The sequence below is a fragment of the Acipenser ruthenus genome, chromosome 9 (assembly GCF_902713425.1).
Source record: "Acipenser ruthenus chromosome 9, fAciRut3.2 maternal haplotype, whole genome shotgun sequence".
Taxonomy (NCBI): Eukaryota; Metazoa; Chordata; class Actinopteri; order Acipenseriformes; family Acipenseridae; genus Acipenser; species Acipenser ruthenus.
The window spans coordinates 44895104-44908271 of record NC_081197.1 but is presented as its reverse complement, the minus strand read 5'-3'; the positions used below and the strand labels follow the sequence as shown (position 1 = coordinate 44908271).

At 37.0% G+C, this 13168-nt stretch overlaps 1 protein-coding gene across 5 annotated transcripts in view; it reads left to right on the top strand.

Moving 5' to 3' along the window:
• LOC117405424 (lysine-specific demethylase 6A-like) overlaps nucleotides 1-13168 on the top strand; it is a 99183-nt gene that overhangs the window by 83036 nt on the left and 2979 nt on the right. For all 5 annotated transcript variants that reach the window (XM_059030059.1, XM_059030056.1, XM_059030060.1 and 2 more), the window contains 11 exons: nucleotides 1698-1827; nucleotides 2911-3016; nucleotides 6962-7167; nucleotides 8595-8656; nucleotides 8744-8818; nucleotides 9944-10092; nucleotides 10514-10628; nucleotides 10950-11137; nucleotides 11566-11707; nucleotides 12189-12315; nucleotides 12717-12887. In XM_059030059.1, the coding sequence (XP_058886042.1) occupies nucleotides 1698-1827; nucleotides 2911-3016; nucleotides 6962-7167; nucleotides 8595-8656; nucleotides 8744-8818; nucleotides 9944-10092; nucleotides 10514-10628; nucleotides 10950-11137; nucleotides 11566-11707; nucleotides 12189-12315; nucleotides 12717-12887 (1471 nt within the window). The remainder of the gene's footprint in view (nucleotides 1-1697; nucleotides 1828-2910; nucleotides 3017-6961; nucleotides 7168-8594; nucleotides 8657-8743; nucleotides 8819-9943; nucleotides 10093-10513; nucleotides 10629-10949; nucleotides 11138-11565; nucleotides 11708-12188; nucleotides 12316-12716; nucleotides 12888-13168) is intronic.

The window sequence follows — 13168 nt, the reverse complement described above, 5'->3', positions numbered from 1 at the left end:
TTTCACCAGAGGGTTTTTTTTTTTTTTTTTTAAATATAAATAGCATTAATTTGGACACTGTCTTGGACAAACCTAACAGATGTATTGTTAAACTCGTATCTGGCAATCTTTATCCCAAGATTTGTTTTCACTGGAGGGACATTTTGAAACAAGATCCATTTATAGCTCAACGTTTTCTGCTGTTCATTCTTCTGTGCAGGATTGGGTTCACCGGTAGCATTTCTTAATAGAAAATTTGAGTTCCCTTTCAAACACCATTTTTGGATTGAACAACTTGACAATACATCCAATTCCTGATGTAAAATGAAATAAAAAGGGTAATTCTTGTGCTTATCCAGCTTTCCCTTCGTTTTGTATCTAGATGAGGTCTTAGAACTTAGGTTTAAACCAATCAAGACAATATTGACCACATCAAATTATCAGCTAAGCTTTAAATATCTGCTGATCACATACATTCATGTTCAAGTGATGTTTCATCTGTCAGCCTTCATCTGTCTCTAACACACACTATATTCGACAACAGGAATTCAGACTGAATTAGGCCAAAGTTTTACAGCTGTGTTTACGCTAAAAAGTGAAGTTTGTGTGCAAGTATAAAAATGGAGTGCGAAAGTACTATGCAACCCTTAATTTTATTTTGTTTAAAAAACATTTAAAAATCAAGAAGGAAAAATGTAATTCCATCAAGATAACTTTGCAGTTTGTCGCAAAGTGTACAACTAACACCACAGATTCTCTTCACTGTGACCCCTTTTTACTTACTAGGATACCAACCTTGAAGAAATGTAATGTATTTGTCCTCCTTTTGGCTGTTGTGCTTCCCATGCAATCTTTGTAAAACAATTAAAAGCAGGGTTTGCACTTCAATTACACTCATGATTTTTAATCCTGCCTGTTGATCCTAATGAATTTGAATTTCACCCTATTGACCAAGGGAAGTTTACTCTTCTCTGAGTGTATGCAAGGCAGACCTGAAAAGCACACCACATGTATTTTTTGTAAGAAACTTGAACTGGTGGATGGTAGTTTTGTACAATGTAGTGCATTAGATTTAATGTTTCTGTTAATAATTTGGTCAATGATTTCAAACACAGTTCTGGTGGGCCATTTTATCACATTTTTTTATATTTCACATGTTTTTAGGTCCATTTCATCTAGTGCTTCCACTTACAATTGTATTAGTGTTCCCGGACTTAAAATATCAAATTATCTATTTGGGTAAAGACACAGTAAGTGGGAATCATTTCCATGAATTCCATCTGCCAGTGGTGTGCACCAAGGAAAATGATGCCCGTCACTGAATTGAATTAGCCACAGCGCAGGAAAAATGTGTTCTTTACCTAATGATTTCTTTATCTTGAGATTCAAGTACATTTGAGGTTTGTTACTAAAATGAATATGCCAGCCATACTAAAAAAAATATTTATTGTTTTAAAAGTCGATATTTTTCCTGTGTGTGTATATAGTTCATGTAATGTATAATGTCATGAAGATAAAATTAAGCCTCTGAAGAAATAAGAACAGATGTAATTGCAGTATTGTCTTGAGTTTTGAGAAGGGTTATTCAGATATGACCTTCACTTTCAATATTTTTAATTTGACTGCAGTCAAATGTTTAAAGTTCTTAAACTGTTCCAGAGTTTTTATTAATGTATTTATTTATGTTAATGTAGTAATCTTGATTTCTTCCTTTTCAGAAACCTCGGTAAGAATGGTCTTTCAAATAGTAGCGTTTTATTGGACAAGTGTCCGCCCCCACGACTGCCTCCTCCCCCTTATCCTTCGCTGCCAAAGGACAAACTCAACCCTCCTACTCCCAGTATCTATGTAAGTATACCCTCTAGTAGTAGTAGTAGCAGTAGTAGTAGTAGTCGTAGTACTGCTGTCATAGAAACACTATACACATACACTGTCTCCAACTAGAATGTTTGTAAGTGTTACAGTAGTTCTGGGTCTGCATGTACAACAGCAATTATGTTTGCTTTTAGTATTTTGCTAGACAGTACTTTTCTTACTGAGATTTTAGTTGTGTAATTTAAGCCTGCATTGACCGGTACAATACTATGTTCTGTGGGGATTGTATTTAAACTTTTTTTCCTTTATTGTTTTGTTGACGTAAGAGATGTAGAGCAGTGTGTTGCTCTGTGGTTCAGGCCGATAAGCTTTACATCAGTTTCCTCTAAAGTCTCCCTACATAATGGTCCTCCAGCCAAAAGAATTAGTGGCCTCTTTACTTTATTATGGCAGGCTGATAAAAGGTAAGATTAGGATGAATCAGAATGCAGTCCCAAACAATTACAAAGGTAATGAAATAGGCTGAATGAAAGCAGCAAAGCAGTGTCCTCCACCAATGCCATTTAAAGGGGTTGCTGGAGGGTTGCTGGTTATGCATTTCCTTTAATGCTGTAGTTTTATAGTTCGAATGCATTAAGAAAATTGCACCTAGATGTGTAAGTTTAGATTAGATTATCAAAGATGGCATAATTTAATACTGCTGCACTGTAGTAATTCTGTGAATGCCATTTTGAAGGGGTAGCTACAACTTGCTGTATTGGTCCTGTTATGTGAAATACAAAGTTAAATTACTTAATTAATACCAGTAAATGATTATTAAAAAAAAAAAAAATACAAAATTCCATTTGATTAGTTTACTGGTCTGCTGTTTTGAGGTGAGTTATTCTGGACTTCAGTGTTGGAGTTAGGCAACCAGGAAATCTCTAACCAGACAGATTTAACAATTCAATAGTTACATTTATTCTTTATTTTTTTATATATGTATTGTTGGGGATTTAAAAAAATCCTCATTCTAATATTTGTCATATATTAAATGCCAGTCTAGCTCTAGATGTTAAGCCCATTGTTTTGAAAACCAGTTCATTGTTTTTGTTTTTTTATTATTTTGGTTTACAGCTGGAGAACAAGCGAGATGCTTTCTTTCCACCTTTACACCAGTTCTGTACAAATCCAAACAACCCTGTCACAGTAATCCGTGGCCTTGCAGGAGCGCTTAAACTAGGTAAGCTCAGTTATTAACATGGGAAACCAAGTGATTGCTGTCTAATTGAAAGTGATGGAAAGGAGATTTAGCTGCTGCCTAGTTGGGGGTGGGGGGATTTCATGAAGATATCAAACATACATTAAGTGCAATAGCACCACCTGGAAGCTAAAAAAGTAATTGCATGTTATATCTGGTATTTAAGAATGCATCATTGAGAATTTATAGTTTCCATGTTCTAAGACACAATGGTGTCCAAGTACAGTTCTGTTGCATTTTGTATATGCAGTATTAGGATTGTGTTCCAGTGTTTAATGGCTATCCAGTCAGAAAGCCTACATTTAGAAGTGAGCAAGTCATAATTTTGTACATATTATCGTTGTTCCTTTTTATTCATGATGGGTTTAAAAAATGTTTTTCCTCCAATGGATGTCCTTATATTTAAAACTATAAAAGGATGGCAGCAGTGTGGAGTACTGTATAAATGGGTAATTGTATGTAAAAAACGAGATAACTTGTAATAATTGTAAGTCGCCCTGGATACGGGTGTCTGCTAATAAATAAATAAATAAATAAATAAATAAATAAATAAATAAAAATAAAAAATAATGTTTGTTCACAACTGATACAGTACTGTAACCTGTTTTGTAACCTGATATTTTTCTTTTTTTGCCGCATTTGCAACCATTTGCAGACTGGAGCCCTGTAAATAATAATAAAACTTAAAAAAAAACAGTTCTAATGCTGATTCTTTTTAAAAATATATATAATTTTATATTTTGAGTTTTTTCTTGAGGAACACTAATGTTCTGGTTCACAAAAATCCACTGGATTTTAAACTGGCCGGAGCAGTTCGAATTTCGACGTCGCCCTGATGAGATTATCAACATTAATAAACTGTTTCTGCTAAACTCACTCAGCTGCCGGCAGGCTTGACAAAAACACGCTTAACACAGTGATTGGTAGGTGAGGCTGCTAGAGTGCATGCTAATAAATAATATGCTCTAATTGTCAGGATAGACATGAATTAGTGCATGCTCATGTTTATGTTAACACATCAAATTTTACTTAAACAAAAAAACAGTGTATCGATACAGGGGTCACTATATCAATAATCGTCAAGAAAAATATCACGGTTTACCGTGTAAATTGGTGAATCGTACACCCCTACCTGATAGCTCATCATTATCATCAAATTTAAATTCAAATGGTTTATTCAATCATTTCAAAACTGTAAATGTATTCATAATTACTCTAGAGCTGCTGCTGCTACATTTAACGTGTGTAGGGGTGCTGTGTTAATTTAGTTTGACAGTTATTCGGCTAAGAGAGCACTTCGCTTGCTTCGCAAAGAGGTGTTCTCTTAGCCGGAGACTACTTACTGTACTGCTTTTATAATGAAACACACACCTGTAGGTACAAAAACTGGTCCAGAGCTTATCTATACTTGAAAAATGTGTAATTTAGATTTGTTATTATATAGTTAAATAAACTGTTAATGCAAAACCTTTATTTTTACAGTTGGTTATTAGTTATCAACATTGAAATTTGTCAAACTCATGAAATTAGGTCTTTTGAAAATTGTCAAAATGGTCCTTGAAGGTCCTTGAAATTTTTATCAGAAAAAGTGTATTAACCCTGATTTGAGTTAAGCAGAGATTGTATATGATTTTTGCAGCTGAGGTTTTATAAAATGAGTATTATGTGAATTGGACATACATGTAAAAGGTCTGATGAGTAACATTTCATAAACTGTGTTTGTTAACTAGCCTCATGTGTGATTTTATCAGGTTGATCCATCTGGTAAAATAGCAAGTTGTAGGTGAAGTAATTTCGATTGACAAAGTCAAGTTCAAATTGGCTACTGAAATTGGTCCAAAATGGCTCGGAATGCACCTGGGAGCGTGTACAACCCCAGCCAAAAGATTGGTTTTGCCCCAGGAGTTTGTCAAAATGATCATGGACGGCATACTTTTTACGAAATGCGCTGCTATGCTGTTCTGATTTAGGGAAAAAGTCATCCGTGCCAATGCAGATCACTCAGTCGTAGACGTTTAGGGGAGGGGATATTTAAATGTCCATGTCTGCTTACTTAGTAGGAAAAGATCAACTCTGAATATCGTGAGGAGAGCTTCATGCATTGCCATGAAGATTTAAAAAAATTAACAAGAGAATAGAATGAACTTGTCACGCACATTCCGAATTATCATGCATTACTTGTTTGTGTTGCGTTACCTTTCCAACACACACACGCTCACACGCGCACATAAAAGTATGTAAAATAAAACTTCTACTAAGTACAAGTTTTACTACTTAAATAGATATGTATAACATCTAAAAGTTTTATTTAATTAAAGTAGTCTATAAATGTATATGGAAAATATGGGAACACGGGTGGTTACACTACAATACAATAAAAAACGGTGTGATCCTTAGGCCTATATGAATATAAGATTGAGAACGGGGATATGTAAAAATACATACGAGGTTCCTGAGCAGCTTCATGGCTGAGCATCCTGTACACACCTGCCGGTCCCTATACCCTGCCTCTGCTCCGAGAAGCCAGTGACTGCTGGTCTGCAGCTGCGGTAGAAGTGCCAGGCGCAGAATCTGCTTAACACACACACATAATGAAACATGGATGTCTTGTGATGAGGAATAATGTGAGATTCCACCAGTTAAACAAGATCTTGACTGCTGAAATTTCGTGAGACACAAGCACAATTCCTGCTCCGGTTTACATGGGTTTTTACAGCTATTTTTTATCGTGAGAAAGCGATTGACCCTGCCTACCTTAGCGGTCCATTCAGCACCTCTCAGGCGCGTTAGGTCCAATTTATTTTAACACGCGCTGTTTATTTTACACACGCTGTTTAAAAGTATTTTTTTCACAATAAAACAGGTTTAAAAGGCACTGCATATCAGCAGGACGCTCAGTACTGCATCTCCAGCCCCACCCCACCCCTTGTGCGCTGTATTTTTCACATACCTCTTCTCTTAATCTCCTAATCACTCGTTTTATCACCAAACTCCTCAATAATGTGATCTGTATATTCTTTGAGCGCTGGATGCGGAGGCAGCTGTCTTGTTTGTTTATGTCCGTATTATGTCTGTGGTGCCAGGGCTATGTGTATTCCTCAGATCGCCCCCCCCCCCCCCCCTTTATTTTCAGCTTCCCTCTGCCCCTATCTGTCTCACTCAGCCTTTGAAAGGTTTTCTCTGCTTTCTCCGGAGACAAAACGACTAGAGACCTGTGCTTGACGTGTTTTTGATTATGTCAGACAGGGTCCGGACCGGAAAGGGAAAATTGTAATGTCGGACCTGGTCCGACATAGGAGCTCAAAGGGTTAAAGTCGCGCTGACCAAAGTACGTTCTTTTGCTGTTTCACGATGTATTCGCGTGACCGCGTCACACAGTCATGACTGTAGAGTCACTTTTCACGTGCATGTAAACCCACCTCATCATGATCGAACCACCTTCATGCTTCCCCTTTTTCTCCAAACATACTGTGGTCCATTGGGGAAATGTTACATTTTAGTCTCATTGGACCAGATCATTTTGTTGAAGAATGCTTCAGATTCGTGTTCATATTTCTTGGCAAAATTTAGATGGTTTGTTTTAGGAATTTTCTTAAAGTGGTTTACAGGGAGGTCTGTGCATACAACTCTTCTTTGTTCAGGTGCCTTTGTATATTTATTTCGTGCACTATTGTCCCTGATGCTTCTAAGTCGTTCTTTAAGTCATTGGCTGTTACTCTTGGATTCTTTTTAGCTGCCTGCTTTACCCCCTTTTTTTTTTTGACGTCTTTCAAACGTTTCTGTGTTACTACTTGGTTATTGTTCTGATTGTGGATTTTGGTATTGCAAATTGTGGATTTTGGTCTTTGTCATATTAACTAGTGGCTAATGTTCACGAAAAACCAAGGGGGGAAAAAAACAAACTGAAGGCTCCTCTTTGTTTCCCAGATCTCGGCCTGTTTTCTACCAAGACATTAGTAGAAGCAAACGCTGATCATCTGGTGGAGGTGCGGACGCAACTGTCGCAGCCCACGGACGAAAACTGGGACCTAACTGGAACGAAGAAAATGTGGCGCTGTGAAAGCAGTCGGTCCCATACTACCATTGCCAAATATGCACAGTACCAGGCCTCGTCATTCCAGGAATCATTACGGGTCAGTGATCTGCGAAAATACAATGGAAACTTGGGTCATGTCAGGTGTTTGATCCTGCTTAATCCTGTATACATGCTTTTGATTGATAAAATATGCATACACACTTACAAACTGAAGTACAGTAAGGGGAAAGGGGTGTGGAGGGCAGTTCTACTGTTTAACTGTATTTTGTAAGATAGTGTTGATATTTTCTCTTTCATTGATACAAAGTTTAAAATGTCAATGTTAGACATAAAATTATCCTAAATTTCACAAATGATCCATTCCACACTGGAATACTCTGTGTAGTTTATAGTCCAGTGGCGTTGCTTATTTGGTAACTTGACTGACATGCATGCCTACTGAGTTGAAACAAAGTCAGAAACTTTCTGCTTCTGACAGTGATGTGCCCTATACAGTTTATTGATTTTGCCTATGAGCCAATGTTGAAAACAGTACAGGTGTTTCCTGTAACGTTAGTGGTACATCATTAATATTTTGCTTTCTGCTAAAGAGGAGCTGTATGACCTCCTAGCATGTCTATTTGACTTGCATAGTAAAGTTGTTGCTGGTGGTTTTTGAGGAATGATACATACATCCCTGTACCTTTTGGGGTGTCAGCACATCATATTGTACTTGTTAGCGGGTACTAATGTGCAACAAGAACAATGAAAATGCTACTCTAGATTGATGTGCCTGTTACAGTTTTATATTTGTTATTAATATCAGAGCTGTCGCTCGATTTAACATTTTTCTGCATAGTAATACAGTACTTGAATTAATAGAATCTAAAAAGAAAATGCGCCCAATGGGAATTTGGTCTTTTAAAAATTATTTTCATTTATTATTTTTATTTTCGTAAATGTAACAAATGTTACCTTTTCGTCCTATTATCCTAATAAAACAGATTTAGGAACCCAATAACTGCCACACAAGCCCCAAGGGTCAGAGCAGCACAGTTATATGCGTATTGTTTAATCACTCTGGGGTAACCCCAAAATAGCAAAATTTAGCAGTGTACAAACACGGAAACAAAAAACACTCCGAGCTTTATAACTGAATCAACAGTTTGTTATTCAGGATAAGTGTGCCACGCTGGATTTTACTACAGCGTTCACCACAGCTCTGTTTACAGTGCACAAGTAACTTTGAAGACACATGTTTGGCAATCATTTAAAACAACTTTTATAATTTACACAACTTTAACTCCTTTTTATACGAGATTATAACCACAGTGTCCTACCGCTTCCGGGGAGAGAGAGCACGCTTCAAATCAGCACTTCCCTAAATAGCAGCATGCATTTCTCTCTACCCAGAATGCACGATTTAAATTGTGTGTATATATATATATATATTTTTTTTATCTTTGATCAACGCTAGTTGATTAATCGGTCCAATTAACTGTTAATCGGAACAGCCCTAATATAGATATATTTTTTTATTTTAAGGAGGAAAATGAAAAGAAGGGCCACAAGGACCACTCGGACAATGAATCAACATCATCAGATAAGTGAGTGGAGTAATGGTTAAAAAGCTGTGTTACCAGCTTTGATTGTGGTGGAAAAGCTTTTTAACCAATGTGTGTGTTTGTTTATAGTGTTGGCCGGCGGAGAAAAGGACCCTTCAAAACCATCAAATTTGGGACAAACATTGACTTCTCAGATGAAAAGAAGTAAGCCGGTTTTAAGTGATTTTTGGAGGACAAGATTCTTAGCCAATCACCATTGCAGGAATGTTGTATAGAGACCAAGTTCTTGTATCTTTTTATCAAAACATACACCAGTATGCTGAATAGTACATTTGTTTTAAATTGAAAAGTTCTATTGTGGACTATTGTCCAATTCCTTTTTACTGTCTGCTCTTTGGCACCAAGATATTGTGGAAAAGGTTTAACCCTTTGCAGTTCATTTATTAAGTGTGCGTCAGGCACGCCAGGTCTAATTAATTTTCACACGTGCAGTTAATTTTATACGCGCTGTTTAAAAGTATTTTTTTTCACAGTCAAACGGGTTTAAATGGCCCTGCATATCAACAAAGCATTCACTAGGCATCTCCAGCCCCGCCCCACCCTTTCGTTTGCTATAGCGTTTACCTATGTAAGAAATAAATAAATAATAATAATAATAGTCGTACATACCGATCGATCATCTCCGGATCACTCGTTTTATCACCAAACTCCTCAATAATGCGATCCAAGTCATTATTTTATTACTATAACATCTGAAAAAAGCTCTACAAATGTCCATGATAGTCTCTGTGTGCTGACGCACTCAGCCAGCTTGTTACTATGAACGCCCCGTTATCTGATACCTGATACCATGTATGACTATTCATGAGATACGCCTTTTTTTTTTTTTTTTCGACTTGTCTCGGCTCCTGTCGCTCCCACTCGGCAATTGAATGGTTTTCTCGGCTTTTTCCGGAGAAAAAACGACTAAACACCCGTTTATTGCGTTGCTATAATGATGTCGGACCCAGTCCGACAAAGGACCTGTGAGGAATAATTGCAATGTCGGACCCAGTCCGACAATGGACCGCAAAGGGTTAAATACAATAATTCTTATTATACCATATCCTTGTTAGTTGGACTGGAAAACAGTCACTTTACTGTAGTGAACAGCCACTCCTCACCCTCTAATGTACCTTTTTCCCCAAAGGGCTTATACTGTAGTGGTTAGTTTGATTCATTACATATATGTTCATTTTTTTTTTAATTTTCTATATATGCATAATGTTATCGTAGTGAAATGACCAGTGTGTCTCCAGGATTATCTAAAGCAGAAATTACTAATTTCAGGTGGAAGTTGCAGCTTCATGAGTTAAGTAAGCTCCCTGCGTTTGCACGAGTTGTGTCTGCAGGGAATCTCCTGAGCCATGTTGGACACATCATCCTGGGAATGAACACGGTTCAGCTCTATATGAAGGTTCCCGGCAGCAGGACGCCTGGTGAGTAGCAAGCCTTGTGTTCAGTTCAGTTCAGTTCTTCTCCTGGTACACAGGTTAGTACTGTGAGTTTGGATACGTCGACCCTTCTGATAACTACAGCATGTTTCTCTGCACCAGGAATGGTTTAAGATGTTGCTCAACTCACTGTTTTTTCCCCCTAATCTGTATGAAATACAATTCAAGGGGTCAAATACTATATCAAAAACGTTAAATTAAAATACTGGAAAATTAACTGAAATGCTGAAAAAGCAATTTGATACATAATTTTGTAAAATCAGGTTCCTGTTCACAACATTAATGAATAATAAGTCTTCACAGTGTGTTTCAAGTCTTAATCCCTATTTAGGATTGCTGTCAATAGGTTTCTCATTGAAGTGGATTATCTGTTCCAGTGCTAACAAGACTTTTATATGTTGTTTAGGTCATCAAGAAAACAACAACTTTTGTTCTGTCAACATCAACATCGGCCCAGGGGATTGTGAATGGTTTGCAGTTCCGGAGTCCTACTGGGGTGCCATGAATGATTTCTGTGAAAAGTATGAAAACATAATTAGCACAATAACAAGTCAATTGCCAGCATGGTACTGTGCTCCCACAATATTTAACCATTCGATAATTCACTACATTTGGTTAATTCACCGTTAAGAAAAAAGTCAATTAACTAATTTTTTTTCTAATTGACAGTTGTGGTCTGTGGTCATCAAACCAACTTGCTTTACATTTTGTCATTGGTAGTTGCCAAACATTTTACATTACACTCTTGATCTTCATAATCCATTATACTTGTGTTACCATGTGCTTAATTGCCCAGTACAATTGGACTCACTTTGCTAACTTGTATTTCTTTTTTTCAACAGGAACAATATTAATTTCTTAATGGGCTCCTGGTGGCCAAACCTAGAGGATCTGTATGAGGCGAATGTCCCTGTGTATCGGTTTATCCAGCGTCCTGGAGACCTGGTTTGGATCAATGCAGGCACAGTGCACTGGGTTCAAGCTATTGGCTGGTGCAATAATATCGCTTGGAATGTTGGACCACTAACAGGTATTGCTGCTGCTTGTCCAGTTTAGTTTTTTTCTTTTGCTATTCCACATGGCTCGTACTTTGTCTACTTCCCCCTTTTTCTCCATTTGTTAACTTTTCCTCTTATTCTTTTTCACAGACACTTTCTTCTTTTTTCGCTTTTATTTAAATATAAATTGTTACATATTTGGTTTTCCACCACCTGTGCATTTGAAGACATGGACTGCTCATAATAACATTTCCTAAAGCTGAAGTCTGTCTTTATATATATATATATATATATATATATAAAAAATGTACCACAAATGAGGTAGAAGGCTATCTGTCTTCTGAAGTAGTATGTACACTCATTATGATAGAGCCAGGCCAAGAAATTATGTTAATTAAAGACTGACCTAGACCTTGGTATGATGGAACAGGAGTCATTTATTTTTCTTGTTTACTTACAGCATACCAGTATAAACTCGCAGTGGAGAGATATGAGTGGAATAAACTACAAAGTGTGAAGTCTATTGTACCCATGATTCACCTGTCCTGGAACATGGCACGGAACATCAAAGTGTCCGATCCCAAGCTCTTCGAAATGATTAAGTAAGTTAAAAACAAAATATATGACAGCATTTGTGACTGGTGATGAAGCTGCAGGAATTGAACTATATGCTTTTTAAAAATTATAATGGCAGTGGGACTTTATTACATACATCTCTAAGAGCCTTCGAAAATTAGATAGAAAGTAAATTGGACACTATGGACTTGGTACTGTGAAAATAATGTGTTTATTATGTTGCAATTAAATGTATAGTCTGTGCAGCCTATTCCATTTGACCTACATTTACCCAGGCTTTGTATTTATTACACCTGTGTTGGATGCACAGCCACACAATAAGGACCTTTTAACTTCAGAACTCCACTCAACTTTTGCCCTTTTCCGAAGTTCCATGCAAAATTTCTGTGTCATTTTATATACATATATCTATATAGTCATGCTAATACCTTAAGGTATGTTATGTCTATCAGTCTATGAAAGGCGTATTTTGGGAATAAATGCCTCTTTCCATGCTCATTTTGCTAGGTTCTGCTTGTTGAGGACGTTGAAGCAGTGTCAGATGTTGAAGGAGGCTCTCATTGTTGCAGGGAAAGAGATTGTATGGCACGGAAGGGGAAAGGATGAGCCTGCTCATTACTGTAGCATCTGTGAGGTGAGTGCATCTTAAAACACCTAGTTTGTGGTGATTTCTTATTTAACCATAGTCCTTAATGGCTACCCTGGCTGAAAAGATAAGGATGAAAAACACAGGCTTAATTTTTAAAAGGTAGAAGAATAGCCATTTGTAGAATGCAATAAACCTAGGGTTTCTGGGTATACTGGGACATAAATATTTAAACAGTACTGTATATGATGACCAGTTTTCTTGGTCATTACAATCAGGTTTAACTGTTTAGAATCTGAGGCTTTGTTTATATTGCTTATAATTAGCACAGATAAGTAGTTGACAAATATAGCACAGTTTGAAAAGTATACTGAGCTTGTCATTTTTCTTGTGTATGATGTGTGTGTGTGTGGTTTTAATACTTGCCTTTGTCTTTCCTAATGTTTCAGGTGGAGGTCTTTGATCTGCTTTTTGTCACTAGTGAGAGCAATTCTCGGAAGACCTATGTAGTGCATTGCCAGGACTGTGCTCGCAAAGGCAGTTCAAACCTGGAAAATTTTGTGGTGCTAGAACAGTACAAAATGGAGGACCTGATGCAAGTCTATGACCAGTTCACATTAGTGAGTACAATTTATGTTGCCAGATATATTTACGAAACAAATGAACATACTCATGTTTAACATGCAGCACACAACGTATTTTTTGCATGTATGAAGTATTATCCCCATATGTTGTATATTTGAACGTACATACTGGGTAATAACTTTAAAAGGCATGATGACAAGTAAGAAGCAAATGGACCATTTATGTTGGAATGAACATAACCTCCAAACCACAAACTGTTACTACTTGTTAGCTTTAGTAATCAATAAGGGATTAACTGCATAAGCCTTATAACTCC